The sequence below is a fragment of the Taeniopygia guttata genome, chromosome 36, assembly GCF_048771995.1.
Source record: "Taeniopygia guttata chromosome 36, bTaeGut7.mat, whole genome shotgun sequence".
NCBI classification, from domain to species: Eukaryota; Metazoa; Chordata; class Aves; order Passeriformes; family Estrildidae; genus Taeniopygia; species Taeniopygia guttata.
The window spans coordinates 3,127,125-3,150,486 of record NC_133061.1 but is presented as its reverse complement, the minus strand read 5'-3'; the positions used below and the strand labels follow the sequence as shown (position 1 = coordinate 3,150,486).

The window sequence follows — 23,362 nt, the reverse complement described above, 5'->3', positions numbered from 1 at the left end:
AAGCTAACTGGCAGCGTAGAGGAAAACCAATTTGGGCTGCTGAAGAGTGGAAAGATATCGCTACCCGGGTAGAGAAGCTACCTGTGAAGGTTCGCCATGTAGATGCCCATGTCCCCAGAAGCAGAGCTAATGAAGAGCAGCAAAACAATCAGCAGGTAGATCAGGCTGCGAAGATAGGGGTGTCAAAGATAGACCTCGACTGGGAACACAAGGGAGAGTTGTTCCTAGCATGATGGGCCCATGATGCCTCAGGCCATCAGGGTAGAGATGCCACTTATAAGTGGGCACGAGACCGAGGGGTGGATCTAACCATGGACAGTATTTCTCAGGTGATCCACGACTGTGAGACCTGTGCTACCATCAAACAGGCCAAGCGGGTGAAGCCCCTGTGGTATGGTGGGCGGTGGTCCAAGTACAGCTATGGGGAGGCCTGGCAGATTGACTACATCACACTGCCCCAGACACGCCAAGGCAAGCGCTACGTGCTCACAATGGTAGAAGCCACCACTGGATGGTTGGAAAGCTACCCTGTGTTTCATGCTACAGCCCGTAACACCATCCTGGGCCTTGAAAAGCAGGTCCTTTGGAGGCATGGTACCCCTGAGAGGATTGAGTCAGACAATGGGACTCATTTCAAGAATAGTCTTATCAACACCTGGGCTAGGGAACATGGCATTGAGTGGGTGTACCACATCCCTTACCATGCACCAGCTGCAGGCAAAGTGGAGAGGTACAATGGACTGTTAAAAACCACCTTGAAAGCATTGGGTGGGGGATCTTTTAAGAACTGGGAGCAGAATCTGGCAAAAGCCACCTGGTTAGTTAACACCCGAGGCTCTACCAGTCGATTGGGCCCTGCCCAATCTCAGCTTTTGCATATCGTAGATGGAGAAAAAGTCCCAGTGGCACGTCAGAGGTTTGTTAGGGAAATCAGTGTGGATCAGTTCTGGCTCGAGTACAGACAAACCCATTCGTCTTTGCACAGGGACCAGGTTGTACATGGTGGATAATGCAGAAAGATGGAAGAACACGATGTGTACCTCAGGGAGATCTGATTGTTGGGTGAGAACTATGTGTAAATATCACTGTTTGCTGAATATTACTGCCATTGTCTGTGTATAGCTGTATATTGGATGTATAATATATGTGTTTGTAGGGTTTGAATATATATATTAGTTTTAGTAGTAAGCTGACGATATGGGGATAAGGGGTGGAATGTCCTAGCTTGACTGTATGATGCCTTTATCCCCAATCGTCTGCTCTGTTTATGTTGAATAATAAGTTCTACACCTTTAAGACTTGTTCCAGGAGTGAAGGGGGGCAGGGGATGGGAAGAAGCGCAGAGTTTGTTTTCAAGAACTGCACTCCCTCCTCCACATTCCTGTGCCTGGACTGTGTCATCTGCAGATGGACAGACAGCGAGAGAGCTCTCCTTTGCTTTTTTTCTAGTTAGTTTTAGCTAGCTGAGGCAAAGAAGTTCCCTGGACTGTGGTGTTTTCCCTTTCTCTGGACCTGCTCTGGACTGAACCCCCAGAAGAGCAGCAGCAGCAGCACCTGTGGCCCAGCGGGCCAGGCCTGGGCCGTGGCATTTCCAGTGCCGGAGGGACTGATCAGACTGAGTGAGCTCAGCTGCAACCCAGAGGATTTTTCTGAGTTTATCTCTCTCTTGGAGTGGCGGGAAGTTTTATTGTTTAATATTAAGTTTGCTTGTTTAATAAACAGGTTTTTTCCACTTTCCTCCAAAGAGGTATCCTTCCCAAACTGGTTGGGGGGAGGGGCCAATTGAATCTGCTTTCCCAAAGGAACCCTTTTAGGGTTCTTTCCCCAAATTTGACCTGAACCAGGACAGTTATCCACCACGGAGAGACGAGGACATCCGAGTTTAGACCAAAGCCAATTTTATTGAGTTTACCAGGTGTTTATACAGGGATTTACTTCTATGGTGCTTATATAGGGCTCTGTTTTTGGTAACAATTTCCCATTGGTTACACATTCTTTGTGACATACAGTAACCTGGGAACATTTATCTTATCACAAAGTCTCACACCATGTTGCTTGGTCACTCCTTGCCCAGGGAGACTTAAACTGTGTCTGTGTCTCCCACAGTTTCTGCTCAGTCAGGCCTCAGATATCGGGACCCTTTATCAGCTCCATTGCTTTACTCTCTGTTTTATTCCCCATACGGGGGCACCAGGGCTCTGCCCAACGGGGGTCACTGGGGATCATCCAGCCCGGATCCTCCCATGGGGGATGGAGCTGGAGCAGCGCAGCAAGCTCTTCCCTCACTCTCTTCCCTCACTCCAAGCTCTTCCCACACTCGGGGCACTCACAGGGCTTCCCTTAGTGGTGCCTCCGTTGGTGCTGGGTCAAGTGAGAGCTCTGTGAGAAGCTCTTCCCACACTTCCCACACTCGTAGGGCCTCTCCCCGGTGTGGATGCGACGGTGCACGGTGAGGTGGGAGTTGTCCTTGAAGCCCTTCCTGCAGTCAGGGCAGCGGAAGGGCCTCTCCTCTGTGTGAATCTGCTCATGTCTGAGGAGATGGGAGCTGGTCTGAAACCTCTTCCCACACTGGGGACACTCGTAGGGCCTCTCCCCTGTGTGGATGCGCTGGTGTTTTCTCAGGGCTGAGCTCCACCCAAAGCTCTTCCCACATTCCAAACACTCATAGGGCCGTTCCCCAGTGTGGATCACCTGGTGCTTGATCAGGCCAGACATGTGTCTGAAACCCTTCCCACACTTCCCACACTCGTAGGGCCTCTCCCCGGTGTGGATGCGCCGGTGCACGGTGAGGCTGGAGTTGCGGTTGAAGCCCTCCCCGCAGTCGGGGCAGCGGAAGGGCCTCTCCTCTGTGTGACTCCGCTCATGTAGGAGGAGATGGGAGCTGGTCCGAAACCTCTTCCCACACTCCCCACACTCGTAGGGCCTCTCCCCAGTGTGGATCCTCTGGTGCTGGATCAGGTTGGATCTCCGACTGAAACCCTTCCCACATTCCAAGCACTTGTGGGGCTTCTCCCTGCCATGAGACTTCTCCACCAGCTCCGAGCTCTGGCTGGATCTCTGCCGGCCTTCCTGGCTCAGGGGGGCTCTTTCCTCCCCGCAGCTCCCTGGGCTGTGTTTGCAGCTCCTCCTCCTGCAGCATCTCCGGGGCTTTTCCTCCTCCTCCATCCAGACACGCCCAGGGAATGAAAAATCCTGGTTTGGGGTAAAAAACAAGAGGAGAGCACCTTGGACTGGAGATTCCTCCTTGCCCAAGTTCATCTCAGGAAGTCATTGGGAATCTTGTGTCTGTAAGAACCTCCAAAACACCAAGATTTAGTCCAAAAATCCCACAAACTTCAAGATACAGATCAAAAACTCCCCAAACATCACAAGTCAGCAAAAACCTCCTCCAAAACATAAAGATTCAGCTGCCACATAAAACCAAAGCACCAATATTTAGCCCAAGAAAGCTCAGAAACACCAAGATTTACCCCATGAAAATCCTGGATCCCCCTCCACAGTCACCTGCTGCATGTGGGGGGAGCAACGCTCCTGGGGCTGGAGGGAGGCTGCAGATACAGGGAGGGGTGGAACCTTCTGCTGCTTCCTCTTTCTGCTCCTCCTCCTCCTGTGTCCCTACTCTTCCTCACACACCTCTTCCTCCTGCTATTCCAACTTCTCCTGCACAATCCCACCCTCTCCTACCACCTACATCGCTTGACCATTCTGTTCCTCAAGCCTGCTTCTCCTTCCCTTCTCCTCCTGCCCCCAGGCCCAGCACCCACTGCCGGCTCCCTCTCCCCCCCAGACCCACAGCATCCCAGCCGAGGGGCAGGGATGGAGCTGGGGCAGGTCGGGCTGGGGCAGCGCTGGGCTCTTGGCCGCTCCCGCCCGCACTCGGTCCCCACTGCAGCCGCTCCCGCCAGGACAGCGCGGGGGGGCCCGGCCTTGGCGCTGCCCCACTCCCACCTCCCCAAATTCCCCTCGCAGCGGCGATGGGGCCGAGGCGGGGAGTCCAGTTGGGGAAGGCTCAGAGGGCCAGGGAGCTGTAAACAAGGGAGTGACAGGAGGAGGAATCAGTTTCAGAAAATGTTATTAATTGATGACACAGACTGATGCTCAGCCAAGGCCCTGCTCTATTCATGAACTTCCAGAAGAACAACAAAGACTTAACAGAGCCATGAATATCATTTGCTATATAAAAGCAGGGAGCATATTAAGGGAGTATGTAGTAGGTGGATTGGGAAGTCTGTAGCTGTCAAGTGCTTCAGCCAGTGGGGAAAGCAGAGGGAGATGTGGCCAGGAGAATTAGGATGAAATGGAGGCTGTGTCCTCCAACAACTGGAGAGATTCCATGGGGAATGTCCCATGGCCTCTCCCATTTTTAGGAATGAAATTAAGTTTCACAGGACTTCTCTGTCTGCTTTGTGGACAGAATCCTCTGGTGATGTCAATTTTCCCGCACACCCTGGGGCAGGGAGTGCAGCTGAAGGTGCCTCACCCACTTTGGGTGATCGGCTCCCTTGGCTGGCGGCGGCACCGGGGATTGATTGGGGACCCGGGAGTGACCAGGAGACAGACGAGTGACACATCAGGGGGGTCTGTGAAGAGTCAGCAGGGAGAGAGCACTGAAAATCTCATCAGTGAGTGCCCTGGGATCTTCGGGGAGTGAACATGGCAGGGCACCCATGGAGGGGAGAAAAGGGAAAGCCAGGGAGGGCTCCTGGCCAAAGGGATGATGACCCCAAAATGTCTCTGAAGGGTCCCTTGGGAGAATGCTGAGGTAGTCTGCACATTCCCCCAGAGGTAATTAAGGACATGGACACCCAGGGGGGCAATAAGGGAAGGGGAGAAGGGATTTGGACAACAGGGGATGGATGGTGTTGGTGTGCTGGGAAGGGATCGGGTGAAGAGGAGTGTGCAGCAATATGGTTCAGGCAAGAAGCAGCAGGAGGAATGTGTGTGGTAAGAAAAAGGATGATGGAAAAGAGGAGGAACAGAAAAATACTCAGGATTGGGATGTTTTTCAGCAGGGTCTTATCCTGACAATTTGCCGGCTGATACTTTGAATTCCCAGTTTCCAGGAGAGGAAAAGCAGGAGGTCAGGATGTCAGGGGTTTCTCTGTGGTGGGCAGCGGCAGCAGCGGGCGCAGAGGTGCGGGACCGGGAGCAGGGCTGGGGGCCTGTGGGGAGCTGCGGGGCCGGGCCGGGGCTGTGGGGCAGCCGGGGCTCAGCGCCGGGCGCTGCCTGACCCCACCAGCCCCGGGCAGGGCCGGCAGTGGCCCCCGGCCCCCAGGAGGCTGCGGGACGCCCCGGCCGCTGCCCGGCCCCGGGGAGCTGCCGGCCCTGCCCGCCGGGGGGGCCGCCTTTGGACACTGCGGCAGGACAGGCACCGGCTCTGCCACACGGGCTGTGCAGGGGACCCTGAGCACACGGAGCAAAACAAAGCAACATCTGGGAAACGCAGATTGCACATGGAAGGTTCAGGATTTTCTGTGAAGGATTTGGCTTGGGTCCCTGCAGAAAGGAAAGATTTTGCAGAAAGCTCAGCAGCTCTCAGAGGATGAGCACCCACAGGCAGTGACCGGGGCTGCAGGAGTGGCAGAAGAAGGCCCTGCAGCACTTGGGCACAAAGGCACAGCAGCTGAAGGCAAGGAGGGATGAGCAAAAGGCCAAGCTGAAGGCAAAGGCCATGGCAGAGTTCCCACAGCCCCTGAGGGACCAACCCCAGGGCCCAAGGGGGCCCCAGCACCCAGGGGACGGCCTCGGCCACAAGCACCTGGCAGAGGCATTGCCCTCCTGGCCAGGGCAGAGCCCACCCAAACAGCCCCTGGGAAGGAGTCAGGGCTCCAGCTGCAGCCCACAAGGACACTGCAAGCACAGACAGCAGCACCCTCAGGAGGAGCGAGTCCACCCCTGCATGGACATGGATTGTCAGGGCTCTCTGAGCTCCCATCCCACCGGGGACCCACCACACTGCAGCCCTGGAGAACATCCAGGCTGGGTCTGCATCCAGAGGAGGCCTCTCCTGATGGACACAGGGACCTCTCCATCCACTCTGAATCTTGCACCTAAGGCGGGAAAATTGTAAAGGAATGTTTTCATTATTAAGGGAATAAATGGAAAAGCTGAGCTGGTATCATTTGTTCAATTAGGAGCTGCGGGAGGTTGGTTTGAAATAAACTAAGTTTTTTTCTCTTCCTACTGTGATTGTTATTAACTAGGAAGGAATTTGATGGTGGCATTGTAATATTGTAAAAGGTGATACAGAGGCTATTGCTGCTGTACCTTTGTGTCAAATGTCTGGCAAGGCCTATGCTGAAGGGAACCCAGAGGTGTGGGCAGCCCCAGAGGGAAAATTTGATGTGGAGCCTCTCCAAATTACTTGGAAGCAACCAGGACAAGTGGGGGCTAAAAGCAACACCCTGTTCCAGGGGAGGGAAGGAAGGGCTCACAGCCTGGTATGGAGTCCCTGCTAAAGGCAGGGCTTTTGGAGCCAGGGATGTCTCCCTACAGCACTCCTATCCTGCCAGTCAGGGAATCTGATGGCTCCAATCAGGAGCACAAGAACAAGTGGTAGACAAAGCCGCTGTGAAATGGCTGAATTTTCTAGATAAAAAACAACTTTTGAGTATTAAGGGGAAAAGTGCAAATGGTGGAGAAAAACCTTAAATATTTGGGACATATTTTGACTGAAGTTATGTGGTTGAATGACCAAGAGAAGGTGTGGGCAATCTCAGAAGTAACGTTATCTAGGACCAAAAAGGAGCAGAGACAATTCTGAGAATTAATAGGGAATTACACAGCCTGGATTGAGGATTCTCTGGTCCAGCCAGAACATTGTAGGACTTTGTAACCCCAGACAGCCTCCATGCTGTGGTATGGACAGGAGAAAGTGAATAAAACTTGAGAAAATGAAAAACCAAAAATATTGATTCCTCAGCTCTGGCTCTTCCAGACTCAGAAAATTGGAATTGTAGGTGAATGTTCAACAGGGCCATGCCAAAAGAAATCCTTGGGCCAAAACGTTTCACCCAGTGGCCAGAGTGGCCTCATTGCCTGCAGAATTGTGCAGCCACAGCTTCAACGGGAACCGAGGCCCAAAACCTGATGACAACAGGATCTCCAACTGTTCCAGTCTGCCATCAAGTTCAAGCTTTGATAACCAAAAGAGCCTCGCAATGGATGAGCAGCGCTCGGTTATTACAGTGTGAAACTTGTTCAGTGGCACAGGAGGATTCAGAACTGAGGACAGGGGAAGGGTTTAACCCAGCCTCCTGTTTGAACAGCCCCCAGAGGGGCTGGGAAGAAACCCAGCACTGCATTCAAGTGACACAGCTCCAGACCCAGCCTGGGGGAGATTCAGGAGACATTGCCTGGCCTGAGGCAGAAAATGTCTTTGTGGATGGCTCTTCAAGGGCAGCAGAAGGGAAAAGAGTTCCAAGACACGCTGTTATTGAGGAAAGGGAATCAGACAAAGCCCAGGCTACCCCCCATGGTCAGCTCAACCGGCACAGCTGTGTGTGCTTGTAAGAGCCGGGCACTGACATGCCCTGGGCAGGAAGGCTTCAATATCTTCTGGTGACACCATCTCACCTAACAGGGGGGCAAAAGCAATCCTGATTGCTCAGCAGCCACTGAAAGAAGTAATCCATATAAAAGGGATTGTGGAAGCAACAGACTCAGACAGCAGAACTCATTTTACAGGAAAGATCCTCCAGGGGGTTATGGCAGCTTTAGGAATACAATGGGACCTCCAGAACCCCTGGCACCCCCAGAGCTCAGGCTGGGTACAAAGAATGAAAGGGAAAAGAAAGAAACACCTTTGGAAGCTGGGGATAGAAACCAAGATGCCATGGGTACGGCTTTTGCCATTGGCTTGGGCAAGAAGAAGAGCCAGACCCAGGGCACATATTGAATTCTCTCCCTGGATATTAATCCTGTGAATTCCTTACCCTGGGAATTCTCCACCTAGTGCAGGGTGGAGATAAGGGATGCACATTTGAAGCAGTCTGTGGCCAGAATCCTGTCTCTGGTGCAATCTCTCCCCCAGGAAGCTGGGCTGGCACAGAGCTGCCTTGGCACTTTGCTGTTGCCAACATCCCAGCAGGACATCGGCTCCTGCCTAAGGAGTGCAGAGCAGCACCACTGGTGGCCAAGTGGCGTGGCCCGTGCCAAGTGGCCCCGAGGCCAGAAACAGCCGCCAGCACAGCTGAGCACGGGGGACCCCTCAGCCTCGGCTCCAGGTCTCTGCAGCCCCGGAGATTTGCACTTCCCGCCTGCAGCAGGAGGATGGGAGGCCCCCACTGAGCCTGCACTGAAGGCAGCGCAGCAGCAGCCAGGGCTCCACAGCGGGGCAAGGCCCTGGGCCTGCCCACACATCCTCTGCTGAAATCCTCGGCCTGGCCACCCTCCTTTGGCAGCTCCAGCCACCGGGGACAGCCCTTGCTGCCACTGCTGCAGCTTCAGCGCTCTCTGGGCCTGCCCTGCCACAGCTGCTGGGCAAGAGCTCGGGACAATTCCACTCTGGCTCTCACTTACACTCACACACTGCCCTGCCTGCCATGGCATTGATGCAAAATACACCAGCTCATAGACTTTAACATTGTTAACCTTTCATTTCTCTACTCAGGCTTGCTTTGCCTTGGCCCTGGGGAAAGGAATGTTAAAGGCTTTGTTAAGGGATGTAACACCACTCAATGGAGATGAGTTTAACATCTCAACACACTGGGAATGGCCCAAAAGATACCCACAAAGATAACGCCCAGCAGCAAAACATCAACCCCAGCAGCAAACAGCAACCAACACCTACCCCAGACACTGCCAGGGCTGCAGACACCTGGTCTGCAAAAGGCTGAGAAGGAAATCAGCACTTCCCACCTCATTAACAGCTGAAGCAAAGAAATCTGCACAACTTGAAACTACAGAACATTAAACCAGTGGATTTAGATTGCTTTAGACTGTATTAAGTTAGGGAAAAATCGAGTAAAACCCACGTGTCATGGAAGGATTTTCTCTGCACACCCGGGCTATGTGGGGATGGAATGATTTCTGTTGCACATCCTGGCCAGAATCAAGAAATGCCTTTACTCTAACACTAAACATATTGGTGGAGTTTTTCGTTTTCCTGCAGCTTCAGTGCAAAGTATATAGCATGAGAATATTTTTTAAAAGAATCCTACCTCTATGTCGCTGGTTAGGTTTGGTCAGGGATGTGAGAATGGGTTTTTACTCTGAGAAAAACGAGAAAAAAATTAATGGCCTTGGAACTTTTTTTGTGTGTTCTTGTTTCACTTTTAGCGATGCCAAAATTTTGGTAAGGGTTTTTTGACATTCACCTTTAGGTTGCATTTTGCAAAACTAGAAGAGATTTAAAGGTGCCCTTTTAACTCATAAACATTAAACAGAGGATTTGAAGGGGATAAAAAAAGCAGCAGGTTGTAGGGGGGCACATGTGAGGCTGCTGAAGGCTGCTCTGGAAGAGAAGCTGCATTCCAGGCACCCAGGAGAGGAGCTTTAGAAATGCAAATTAACACTGCTGGGGCAGAGCGGGGACAATGTACCTGGCTCTTCTTGCCTGGGGCAGGAATTGGCTGATTCCCTCTGCCCCTCACCCCAAGCTCTGCCTGCTTGCACAGATGGAATCTGCACGGCTGAAGGCAGAGCCCATGGTGAGGATCTGACTCTGAAACAGAAATGGCTGAGGCTGCAAAGGGAAACAGCAAATGGAGAATGTTGTGAAAATGTCACTAAAATAAGAGGGGGATCATCCCTCTGCCCACTCCAACATCTGCTGCCACTGTCTGTGCTGTACAGGGTGTATCAGAGCTCTGGGGCTTTTGCTAGAACAAGTTCAGGGAAATCAGTTGGAATTCAAGTATTTGATGATGTATTTAGAAAAATGCAGTCATTGATGCAGCCCCAGCTTGAGGGAGCACCCAAAAATGGGGAAAAGATGAAGAGCCACCAGAACAAATCCTACAACACCACAGACCAGCCCCTGGGAACCCAAACCAATTCATATCAGGAAGCAGAGAACCCATTTATCATTTCAATGGCATCATTAGATTAAAAGCTGTCCTCGAAAAAAAAAGCACCAGACAGCTCCAGCTCCTGACCTTCCTGCTGACCAATCCACTGAAAGAGGAACACAACATTTCACCAGGGGATGAGATCAGATTATCTATGAGCAGAAAAAAAGGGAGTTTGTGAAAACCAAATGGCTCAAACTGCTGTTGGCAAAGAGATGACAAAGGAAAAGTGCTGAGAAAGACAACAAAGGAAAAAGGAGAGCAGTTTATGTATTGGTCCAAACATGGAAAGGATGGGAATGGGACACGCTTTTGTGGCTCCCCGGCACACCAGGGGTTAAACGAATGCTGCTTCTCCTCTTCTGTGCTGCAGCAACTCTCATCTTTTTACCATGCTCCACACCTTGGCAGTGCAGCTCATCCAGCAGCTGAGCCAGGGGATGCAGGTGGCAGCCAGGCCTCCTGATCCACAAAGGGCTACAAAAGGACAGGGAATGAGGGCACCGAGAATAATCCCAAAACCAAAGAGGACCCGGGAAGAACAAAAGAGAGTCAAGGAGTGAATCTGCCTGGAGATAGGGCCAGGCACTTGTAGATAAGGAAGTAACCGGGAAACCATCAGTTCCAATAAATTTCACAAATTGAGCCACACAATTTCTCAAAGTCCCGCAAAATTCCCGAACTTCCAGGAGAACAAGGGCTTAACAGAGCCATGAATATCGGCTGGTATACAAAAGGAGGGTGCATATTAACGAGGACAGGCAGCAGGCGCATCGGGAAGTCTGAACCTTCCAAAGACCTCAGCCCGTGGGCAAAGGCAGAGGGAGATGCGGCCGGGGAAATGAGGATAAAAAGGAGGCTGCGGACTACAACCATGGCAGAGAGCGCACGGCAAATGCCCCACGGCCTCTCCCCCTGCTCGGCAATAAAGTCACTTTTACAGGACTCCTCGCTCTCCTCCGGCCACGGAAACCTCCGGCGACGGGAATTTCCCCGCACGCTCCCGGCCGCGGGGCAGCCCCCTCGGTCCTACCCACAGCAGCCGGGCCGAGCCAGCGCTGCTCCGGCAGCGGCTCCTGCCCAGGCCCCGGCGGGAAGGAGACCGCGGGCAGCCGCTCCCGCCGCGCCCTCAGCCCGGGGCCGGCACGGGCCGGACACGGCACCACCGAGCCGCCGCAGCCCCCTGCCGCCCCCTCCGCCCGCAGCCAGCCCCGAGCCCCCGCAGAACCCAGCGCGGCTCCCACCTGCGCCGGGGCCGCCTCCGAGCTCCGCCGACGCCGCCTCACCGCGCTCCGGCCGCTGCCGCCGCTCCCGGGCCCGCACAGACGCTCCCGGCGCCAATGGCGCCGCTGCCCGCCCACGGCCGCCCTCAGCCCGCCGCCGGGGCCGTGCTGCGCCCCGCTCCCACCAATCAGCGCGCCGCAACCACGACTGACGGCACCAGCGGCCAATGGCAGCGAGCTGGGGGCGGGCTCTGCGCACGGCCCAGACTCGCCCCGCGCTCTCAGGGCCCCCCGCGCTGCGTGAGGGCAAAGCCGGAGATGAGCAACAGCCCCGGGACGGGCCCGGGCCCGAGGCGGGATTGAGCTGCCCACACAAACAAACTTCTCCGCACCTCCCGCCACGGCTTTCCCGGCCCTGCGCCTTCCGTGCCTCCGGCTCTGCGGGAAGCCCGGGAGCCTCCCTTCTCCTGCCCCTCATTAGTACATCGGTGCTTCGCTTTGATTTCCCCCAAAAAGGGAAACCTGCCCAAAGCCTGAGGGTGAGCGGGGGAGGGGAGAGATTTCTGGCGGAAAACTCCAAAGACTCAGAACAGGATAAGGAGAAGTCAGTGCAGAGCCTTAAATGCAGCTTTCCCCACGGCTCCCTGCTCCCAGCTGCACCTCCTCCCCCGGCAGGGCAGGAGACAGGGAATGGGGCCGTGCTCAGCTCATCCCCCGCGGCTTCTCCCTCTGCTCAGGGACAGGAGTCGTTCCCTGCTGCACCCTGCGCTCTCTCCCAGCCGAGACTTCTCCAGGAACTTCTCCGAGCCGAGTCCATCCCCTGGGGCACAGCCCCCTCCAAGTGCTGCAGCGTGGGTCACTGTGCCACGGGCTCTGTCCTGCCAGGCCAGGCTGCTCCAGCGGGGCCCCTCTGCCCACGGGGTCACAGCCTCCTCTCAGGCATCCCCGAGCTCCAGCCTGGCTCTTCCAGGGGCTGCAGGGGGATCTCTGCATCCCCACGGACCCGCAGGGGCATCTCTGTATCCCCACGGAGCTGCAGGGGGATCTGTGCAGCCCCATTGTAATATATGTTATGGAATAATTCGTGCTTATATAAAACATACATGAAGTCAGTTGTGCTAGTAGAAAAAGATTCTTAATGTTTTAAAAGACCTGAAGACCCAGCCGGGAAAGACTGGAAACCACAGATGACAGAGAAAGAAAGACCTAATTTACAATTGAAAAAACGTGTCTCCCTGCAGAGATGGGCACTTTCCGGGGATACTCCACCAGACGCCCAAGGTGAAAAATGCACATATGTTAGTTTGAATAGTAGTGCTGTATTAACATTTTAATAGTATGGTAAATGTAGTTTTGTATTTAAAATGAAGGTTTAGTAGTTAAAATAAAAACTGTATATTTGGGTTTTCTTTTAAGGAATGGGTTACTCGCTTTGACATAACCCTCACAAAATACCTAAATCTTCCAGGGAAGAAGAATTTATGGTTTTCTTCTCAGAAGAAGCTAATTTCTTCAGGTCTTGCTCAGACTCGAAGACGCCATGGGGATTAAAGGAAACAGTTGGCATATAACAGACAGAGTTTCTTGTTTTAAATAGAATGTATGCATAACCATGAAGGATATATGAATATGCAATAGTGTAGTTTTAGGGGTGATTCCTTTGTTCACAAGGTATGCTTGTTGTGGCTTAAGTGCCCGAGAGCATCTGGACATCCTTAAGTCTTTGGTTTTTATTGTCTTGTAATTGTCCTAACTCTAAATTTTTATTACTCTAATTGTATTACTATTTTAATAACCATGTTATTATTATTAAAATTTTAAAAGCCAAGTGATTGGCATTTTTCACAATTATGGTTGCAAAAGATGGTTTCTAACACCTCTCTGCCGGGGCCTTGGCAGAGTCAGGGTGAGGAAGACGGGTCCTGCCCTATTTAGGCAGCCTCGCTCTGTTCCCCTGGTGTGTGACCCACAGATGGAGGTTATGATCTGATGGACAGCATGGACATAGCAATGGACATTATGATCTGATGGACATATGATGGACATAGTAAAAGGTATCTTGTTGTTGTATGTGAGAGTGAGTGAAAAATAAAAGTGAGTAAATGTAGATGAATGGGAGGATATGTAATGTAGATTGTTTATTCTGAGCTTTACTTTATCTCCTTGGAGGGAGGTGGATTGTGCTGATGTGAGAGTGAGTGAAAAATAAAAGTGAGTGTCGGCGAATGAAAGTATATGTAACAGTATTGTGAAGTAGAGAAGTATGAATAAACAGGCTTGAGGGTGTGAATGTGTGTGAGAGTGAGAGATAAAGGTGAGTAAATATCGATGAATGGAAGTATATGTAATGTAGATTGTTTATTTTGAGCTTTATTTCCTTGGAGGGAGGTGTATTGTATTAAATGGTATTGTGAGAAAAAGGATTTTTTTACGTGGGTAGTTGAAAGAAGGTGGTATTCAGGTTATTAGAGAAAGTGGGAAACAGAGGCATGGAGATAAGATTTTGAAAAATGGGACAGAAAACGCGTAAAAAATAAGAAAACAGGTAAAGAAAAGGGAGGGGAGCAAGAGGGAAAAAGAGAAAAAGAAAAGGAGTGGGAAATCAATCAAAGGGATTTTGGAGGATCCCACAAGCACTGCTGAACAATTAGGGCAATTTTTTGGTTCAAAGATTTATACATGGGAAGAAATGCGGTCGATAATAAAGATACTATTTTCTCTGGAAGAAAGGGAAATGATCAGAATTGCAGGCATAAAAGCCTGGAGTAAAGAAAATCCACAGGGCCCCCCTGGGGAGGGCAAAATGCCACCTGCACCTCCTGAGTGGCGTCAAAATGATGAGGAGGGGAGAAAACATATGAATGAGCATTGTAATTTGATTGTTGGGGAAATAGGGGGAGCAGCATCTCGAGGGCAAAGTGCTGAGGGACTTTTGGGGCACAGCAGGGGAGGGGGGAGGCTCCGGCTGAGTGGTTGGACAGACTCGGGAGAAATAGGAGGCAGAGTTCCAGAGTGGATCCTGAGACTGATGTGAGAAAAGCTTTGTTAAGGATTAACTTTGTGCTTGGCCAGATAATGGAAAAAATTGAAGATATGCATGACAAATTATTAGATGATTCATTAAAGGAGGCTCAGAAAGTCTGTGGCCACAGCCAAGCTAAAAGCAAAGATTGTGGCAGTCACCATGGGAGAAAAAAATTGCAAGAAAACAATAAAAACCCCACAGGCACTACTCCTAGATATGATGGTGGTAGAGACAGGGGAACAGGAAAGAATAAAATCCCAATGCAATCAAAGTTTCAGGAACATTCCAGGAACATCTGCTTTTACTGTCAGGGCGAAGCACATTATAAAATAGACTGTCCTAAGAGGGTAACAGATCTGAGAATTTTTAAAGAGATGGGCACCGAGGAAGAATAGGGGTGTCCGAGGCTCTTCCCCCTCCCTCTTCAAAGGGGGAAATCAGAAAAATACTCGGATTATTGGGATATTGTAGATTGTAGATTGAAGGATGTACACAGGCAGTAAAATTTTTGTATGAATAAACTGACAGAGGAGATGATATAAAATGGAGCAAAGAAGATGGTGAAAAACTAAGAAAACTGAAGTTAAAACTAGCCCCAGTATCAACTTTAAGCTTACCTTCACTAGCAAAACCCTTTCATCTGTACGGAAATGAAGAAAAGGGGGTAGCTCATAGGGTTTTGTTTCAGGAGTGGGGAGGAGTAAAGAGACCCATTGCTTATTTATCAAAGATGTGGGATCCAGTAAATGAAGGCTGGCCAGTGTGTGTTCAAGCTATAGCAGCTACTGCAATCCTGGTAGAGAAAAGTCATAAACTGACTTTTGGAGGTAAATCAATTGTGTGCACACCTCATGCAGTATGAAATTTCTTCCGATTTGCATTGTGATTTTTATCTTGAAATACATAACTTACTCTACTCTAGGACTGAGAAACTAGTTTACAGCTGTGACATAGCAAAACCTGCCATTAATTTATTTTGAGTTGATGCAGGCTGTTCACTCAAGTGGTTCTCAGTGTGTAAAGTTAAACTAAAGGTAACACCAGCTGCTTGGTAGGTCAATGAGAAACATTTTTTCTTCCAGCCAGTCCTTTTTCATGTACCCAAATGTGTTTTGCTTTCTTCGTTTTTTTGGTTTGTTTGTTATTTTTTCTGGAAGTGCAAACTACTTGCAGTGTAGCTGGAACAGCAGCTAGAGTTGTTCATGCATGAGAATTCTGAAAAATAGGGCTCATTTTTTCCCCAGACTTGGAGGTGGCTACATATAGAAAAGGGAACCTACAAAGCGAGGTGAAGAAAAGGTTTCAGTATCTTCTAATGTAAGCTGTTAATCTTTTTACTTTCGGCATCACTGTGGGTGTGTGACACTTACACATTAAAAAGATGGTGGGGGGATCTCTGCTTGCTGTAGGTTTATTTCTTGAATGAGTTAGAGAGCTGTGAGGAAGTTTTGGGCTCCCTGTGTGGATTACCCAGGCCTGCAGGGAGGGCTTGGCCATGATTCCCTCTGTGCTGCAGGCAGCCCTGCAGCGTGGCAGCAGTGGCTTGCCTCTGGTGAGTTTGCAGGCAGGGTGCTCCAGCACTGCAGTACCCAGGGTCAGTTTCCTATTTTGACATCAAAACTTAAAATTCAAGAATGCCTCTTCCCACCCAGTTATTGTTTGTACCACAGGAGCCTCTTTGGAGAGTGTTTCCTGTCAGTCAAAAAGAGAGTATTGCAGAGACAAATTCCTTACTTGCTGTCTCCCCCACTGTATCTACATTTTGTCTATTCCCTCTTCAAAATACAGATTTGTAAAACTCATGCTCTGTGTCCTCAGATGCCCTTGCCCTTGGCTTCATTGCAAATTGCATTGCACTAACTAGCATTGCCTTAAATTTGTTTTGATGCAGGCAGGGTCACTTTGGAAGTAAGTTCTTGTTTACCTTGTTTATACAACCCTTTCAAGCTTGTGAATGGAAAAATTGTGATGGCAAACCAAGTCTTTATTTTTGGCACTGTCAGCTGTGAGTGGCTGGTAGCCTTGGTGGAGGGTGCCATGATTTACACGCCTGCAGAACACGCATAACAAAAGGAATTTACTTTGTAAGGAAGTTGAAAGAGGGGGGAGAGGTGATTGGCAGACTCACCTCTCCAGAATGTAGGATTAATGTTAGAAAGTGGACTGATATTGGAATGTGGCTGCTGAAATGTGAAGAGAGAAAAAGAAAGAGAAAGAGATAGAAAGGGAGAGAGAGAGAGAAAGAGAGCAAAGGGGAGAGTGAAATACAGCCCCAAGGTCCCCTCAGCCACAGCTACCTGTAAGTTCTCCCCCATTCCTGCTAGGCAGAGTGACAACAAGGAGGGGGGGAAGTGGGGAAGGACAGAGTTAAACCCAAGGCTGTGAACAGAACCACCAGAAGAGATAAGATCAAGGCAGAGATTGTGACTCTCACAAAGTGGTTTATTGTCTTAAGCAAGATTTCTTTTTTCTTTCTGATTGCTGTTGTTAAGAAGAGAAGGCTTTTGTTCTGAAGACTTAAAGTCTGTAAGACTAAAACAGTTAAATGTTACCCAAAAAGTAAAAGGCAAGAGATGTGATACATCTCATGTTAAAATTGGCCTGGTCTTTTTTATTTAACTAATTATAGCTCACAGGAAGAAGAATTGGTCTCTGCAGCTATTAACACAGCTGGATACAAGAAGAAGAGGCAGATGTAGAAAAAGCTTTTAGTTAAACCCAGAAAGTTTTAAAGAAAACTAATGGTAAAAGTTAATGCAGTATTGTTTTTCATTAACACTGTGCTATTAAGAAATCCTTTCCAGGTACCATTAAAGCAGCAATCCAAACCGTGGAAAGAGGGTGAATTCATGCCAGCAAAACCAAAGGACTTGTGAAGAAACTTGAGGAATGGACTATCACATCTAAACTGGGTGATACCAAATTGACTTCCAACCAGGACTGGGTGGTAATGGTTTGGGAAGACCCAAATGATCCAAGGCAGGTACAAAGAATAACACCTCACTGAGAAATAAGGCAAAGCTTGCATCACTGGTTCTAAGCCCTGCCTGAATAAACCCTGAGACGCCTCCGACACCTCCTTGGCAGAGGAACACTGCCACTTCAAACAGGAGGGTCGGGAGTGTTTCAGTCAAAGAGTTCTTATAGCCTGGCCTCAGCCTGTGCCTTGTACAGGGAAGAAGGGAAATTGCCATCAGTACTATACTGTATATTTTATGTGATTCATCCCAATACTGGACACGCTAGCTGGGTTACAAGTGAATGTTCAAATTATGGGAATAATTGGTGTTGTAGCTCACAAAATCTATGTTCTTGTTGCAAGAGGTATCAGTACTGAATCAATTCCCTATACAGATAGAACCCAAAACAACTGAAGTAATAACTTTGTTTTGTGGATGGATTAGTGCCTGTTGACTGAGAGATACCTGAGGAATGGTGGGAAACCACAGTTAAGGAGTGTCAAAAAGGACTTGCCTAAAAAATGAGTAAAAAGGAGTGACTAGGGAAACAGAGGTCAAGCCTGGACTGAGCACTGTACTCACCACCGAGAAGATCACACGTACCTGCTGTGGGAAGCAACCCCACAGGCAGGGGAGGTGGGGGTATAAGCCATGCCAGACCTCTGTCATTCCTGTTTCTGTCTCTCATTTGTTGTCTTTTCCCTTCTGAGATACCAGCAAGATCGTGTCCCAAATGCTACAGAAAGTATTACATGGAAAGGAACCAAAGTTCCTTTTTGTTACACACACCCATGTCAACAGCCACAGACCCACCCAAATTGAGTACCTGCAGGCAAAATGGGGAAAATATTGGATTACAAGGAATTTAGGAAAAAGTAGTAATACTTGGAGCATGGAATGTCCAAAAGGAGAGAGATGGATTTGTTTTACATTTGATCTTAGAGATATAGTCCAAGATTCGGTAAAAAGGCAATTAGTAAACAAAAAGGTGAAACCAGCACAGCAGTCTAGCTCTGTATTAACCCCAAATTATATACTGCATCGCATTATAGGACTCCAAGCAGTTATAGAGGAGATAACAAACAAAGCTGCTCAGGCACTGGAATTAATACTGAGTCAGCAAAGCCAAACTACAACTGCAGTGTATTAAAATAGGTTGGCTTTACGCTATTTATTGGCTAAAGAATGGGGTGTACAGATTGTTGAAAATAGATGGCAATGAGGGTGTCATCCTGGAAAAAACAAAGGATATCAGAAAAAAAATTATGACCCTGGTATCAGTCCAAAAAAAACCAAAGGGAAAATAATGTTAAAAACTAACAGGTGGGGTAATGTATTGAGAATGGGATGGTGGAAGAAATTAGGATTCTTCCTTTTATGTGTTACAAGTGTTTTGATATTTCTTCTCTGTTTAATCCCATGTTTTATTTGATTACCAACAGAGTCCAAAGAATGCAAGAGGATAAGAAATATTGCTCAAGCCAAATGATTTATAAAGAATAAGAGGAGAGATTGTGAAAAATGCATATTTATAATTGGCTTTTCGTAAGTGTTACAATGAATATTATATTCGTCATGTTAGAAAGTTTATGCTGTTCCATCGGACCTCAATTCCATATAATCCCAGTCCAGTTTGTCCCAGTCCATAGGATCCCAGTTCCATATTTGATCCCAATCTCTAGTTGATCCCAGTCCCTATTTGATCCCAGTCCATATTTGATCCCAGTCCCTATTTTATCCCAGACTATATTTGATCCCAGTCCCTAGTTGATCCCAGTCCATATTGCGAGGACGCTGGACTCCAGGACAGTTTGGGTGGGTGGAGACGAGGATCTCTGAAGGCTGCCCTTAGAATATCTGGTTTATTAGAGAGGGTGAAAGGCCCTGCTTGGAGTCACCAGACCTGACCCGTGGCAGGCCCGAGGGCATGAGGGAAGGGAGAGGCAAGGGGTAGAGGGAGATAAGAGAGGATCCCAAGAGGATGTTCCAGGAGAGGGGCAGTTCCAAGAGAAGGGAAGTTCCAAGAGAGCGTCTGGCTCCTCAGGGACTCCTTGTCAGGGGCTTCAAGGTGGGCTGGAACAAGACTTGGGCCAATGGGGTCACAGACTCCTGATGCTTCAGGGGAGGGTTACAGGTGTGGGATGAACCATACATTGGGGTGAGATCCAACAGTCCATTTGACCCTTGGACCTACCTGTAGGTAAGGGCATTGTTCAACCAGAAGGGTGGATTGTCTTCATCCTGGCTGTACGATTGTGTTCTATTTGTGCAGTAACTACGGTTTGGTATGTCACAACTTGTTACCATCTCAGTCTCTGTATTTTCTAAACCTTTTGCCAGGCAGTCATATTTATAAGGCTTTCCTATTTGAGCTTCCCCAACACATATGATCCCAGGCCATATGATCCCAGTCCATATCTGACCCCAGTCCCAATTTTATCCCAGTCTATATTTGATCCCAGGCCATATGATCCCAGTCCATATCTGACCCCAGTCCCAATTTTATCCCAGTCTATATTTGATCCCAGTCCATAGGATCCCAATCCACATCTGATCCCAGTCTCTATTTGAACACAGTCCGTATTGATCCAGGTCTCCAGTTGATCCAAGTCCATATGATCTCAGTCTCAATTTGATCCCAGTCTGTAGGATCCCAGTCCCTATTTTATCCGAGTCCCTTGTTGATACCAGTCCATAGGATCCCAGTCCATGTTTGATCCTTGTCCGTATTTGATCCCAGTTCAGTTCATTCCAGTCTGTAGGGCCCCAGTCCCTAATTTATCCCAGTCCTTAGTTGATCCTAGACCACAGGATCTCAGTGCATATTTGATCCCAATCTCTGGTTGATCCCAGTCTATATGGCCCTGCACATACTCCAGAGGTCTGGAATTTCAGCTCCCAGCCAGGAAAAGACATTCCCTTTGCCCTCGAAGGCAAAGCTCTTGAGAAGGGGCTGAAAGCCAAGTGGAGCAAAATCCTACAGAGACATTTCACTGCTGGCCTCCATAACTTCAGCTCCTGAACTAAGAAATAAAATAATAATTGGGAAATAAAATAATTTAAAAATCAGGGGTGGGTCATTGGGGACAGAGGGGGCAATTAAATTAGAGGAGGATTCAATTAAATCAGGGAAGGATCTTTGGTGGTCCCTGAGGAAATTAAATTGGGTGAGGGTCTTTGGAGGTCCCTGGGTCAAGGGAGACACGGAGAGAGAAACAGAGCAGGCAAAGAGAGGTGGGAGGGAAAAGAGGACACAAACACAATCAGCTGAGAAGGTGGTGCCCTGAAAAACAGAACTGCCACGGACTGGAGATGAACGGCAAAGAAATCACTAAGTCTGAAAGTTTTATTTGCTATCAAATACATCCCAGCCACCCAGCCCCACACAATCCCCATCCCACCTGTCCAAATCAGGATCTCACTTCTCCCAGTCTCCTCCCAAACCCATCTCACCCTGGCAGCTGTGGATTCGAGTGAGTTTGGCATGGGATTAAGTTTTTTTGTGGTGAGAACAAGCAATTTGAGGTGGGATTGAGCCTCTGTGGGTTAAAATTCAGTTGTTTTCCGTACGATGTAAGTGGTTTTGAGGTGAAAGATCGATCCCTCTTGGCTTTTGAAGTGCAGAGAGACTGAGAAGAGAAAAAAATAAAAGTCAACAAAAAAGGAGAAGCAGCCAGGTGTGTTCCCACCATGGATCACAGGGAATGTGGGTCACCAGGGCTGTGCCCAATGTGGGTCCTCCAGTGGGGGATGGAGTTTAGCTCTTCTCGCACTTGGGGCACTCGCAGGGCTTCCCTTACCGGTGCCTCCGTTGGTGTTTGGTCAAGTTAGAGCTCTGTGAGAATCTCTTCCCACACTGAAGACACTCGTAGGGCTTCTCCCCAGTGTGGATGCGCCGGTGGCTGATGAGTGGCTCTTCTGGTGTTCAGTCCAGAGCAGGTTTAAACAGCTCCAAAGAAAAAGAAAAAAACACAGCCCAGGGAACTTCTCTGCCTCAGCGAGCTAAAAACTAACTAAAAGCAAAGGAGAGCTCTGTCCTGCTGTCTGTTGGCAGACAACTGATACCTCAGGTTTAAGTTTTTCTGTTCCGTTTTGGTGTGCAGCTTCTAGCTTTAGATTAAGTGTTCCTGGGATCTTTTCACAGGGTGGTGAAGACAAAACAATCCTGTTCTAGCTGGAGAGTCAAGGACAATCTCTTGAAACTTCAGGCCCAAAGCACAAACAACAGGAAAAGCATAGAGCAGGCAAGCAAGCAAGCAAGGAGGATGAAAGTTCAGAATTTGAAGCTATTAATTGGGCTGTTAAATCCTGTATGCAAACGGACTAACACTTATAAAAATGTGAGATCTCATGGCCAAGCCCTCTTTTGCTTCCATCTCGGAGCCATCCCGGCAGAGCCCCGACCGTGGCTCCGGTACTGCCGGGGTGTGGCCTTTGAAGGCACTTCAATAAATATCCACTTTATTCCTCTTGGCTCCGTCTGGCCTCTGTCCCAGCTCCTTAAGGCATCTCAGCAGCCCAGGAGCCGGAATGTGGAGGGGTGAGTGCAGTTCCTGAAAACAAACTGCGCGCTTCTTCCTCCCCCGCTTCGCTCTCAGAACCAGCCCTGAAGGTGCAGAACTCATTTCGGGGCCAAACGGACCAATGGGGGTACGAGCATCGTGAGGTCACCCCAGGACAGGCCCTGCCAGGCTCAGGGGTCCCGTCCCCGCCTCATCTCCGGCTGCCGGGGGTCCCCCAGCTCCGGTATCGCCCCTTCCCCTCTGCCGCCCCGGGGGTCCCACGTTCCGCAGCCCCGGCTCTCACGGGGATCCCCAAAACCAATGTCCCGCCCTGTCAGCACCGGGCCAGCCCCGCGTGGTCCCCCGGGACCCTCCGAGGGGCGATCACAGCTCCGCTCCCCCCGAAAAAGCTCCTCTTGGGGAGCCCGGAGGGATCCGGGGCTCGGCATCTGCCGGCTCCGAGCGCTCTCCAGAAAAATCCTCCCGGAGACCCCTCGATAGAGCCGGGGCGAGCTCGGCCTCCCCCTGCCCTGCGGCTCGGGGCTGGGGCGATGCTGGCGGGGCAGGGGGTGCTGCAGCAGGATCCTACAGTGACATTTCACTGCCAGCCTTCATAACTTCATCCCTGTGTTGTTGCAGCTCATGGATTGGGAATGAAATCAGGGCAGAGCCTTTGGTGGGGGCTGCCCTGGATCAAGGGAAACACTGAGAGAGAAACAGAGCAGGCAAAGAGGGGCCGGAGAGAAAGGAGGACACAAACACAATCAGCTGAGAAGGTGGCACTGTGAAAACAGAACTGCAATGAACTAAAAATTAATGCGACAGAAAGAAATATTTTTTTAATTTCCTATCAAAACACATTTTCCTCCGTTTCTCACCAAGCTTGTCCTGGTGTCATTCAGCTGGGCTGTCAGAAAGTTCATCATTCTGAGTGGATGTTCCAGGCTGCAGCCACAAGGAAACAGGGAATGGGGATTTTCCTGCTCCTGGGGAGTGAAACACTGATGAAAAATTAAACCCTACAATTTTAATAAAGATTTGTAGAGAATGGGTATGCTTATTTATAACGCTGTGGACACATGTCCATTAAAGGGCAATAAGTCCTGACATACGTCCACGGCGCTATAAATAAACATACCCATTCCCTACAAATCTTTGTTAAAATTGTAGGGTTTGATTTTCATCCGTGTTTCATTATGGCGAGTCAGGCAGGAGATTTTCTGTCCTCGCAGGGGCAGGGGGTAGAACAGACCTCCTTGGCGCACCCCGGGGAATTTCCCTGGAGGGGCTCCGCTCTGCCTCGCTTGCCACCTGCGGAGACAGCCAAGGAGCGCTGGTGTGCGATAAAGGGACGGACTGAGAGGGCCCTGGGGTGCCAGAGCAGCACTGCTGGGCAGTCCCTCAGAGCCGGCAGGGCCCGGCCTCGCTCCTGGCCTGAGTGCCCGCGGGGAAGGGAAACAAGCGGAGAAACGGGGCTGAGGACGTTCACTGTGTTTAAAGGCGGTGATTTGTGTGCATTTGAACAGTGGCTAGACAAACTGGGGGGGTTCCTCTGCCCCAATGGTTCGGGCTTGGATTCCTGGAATTTTACTGTGTGCTGTTATGCTGTGTTGTGTTGAGAAAAGGGGACACTTTAAGAGAT

The 23,362-nt window shown here is 49.8% G+C and overlaps 2 protein-coding genes across 2 annotated transcripts in view; one reads left to right on the top strand and one right to left on the bottom strand.

Moving 5' to 3' along the window:
* Nucleotides 1-23,362, top strand: part of LOC140681480 (uncharacterized) — a 1,248,316-nt gene that overhangs the window by 722,010 nt on the left and 502,944 nt on the right.
* Nucleotides 20,551-23,362, bottom strand: part of LOC105759916 (uncharacterized) — a 649,836-nt gene continuing 647,024 nt past the window's right edge. Inside the window, 1 exon segment of the mRNA XM_072921323.1 lies at nt 20,551-21,136. Within this exon segment, the coding sequence (XP_072777424.1) occupies nt 21,015-21,136 (122 nt within the window). The 3' untranslated portion in view covers nt 20,551-21,014.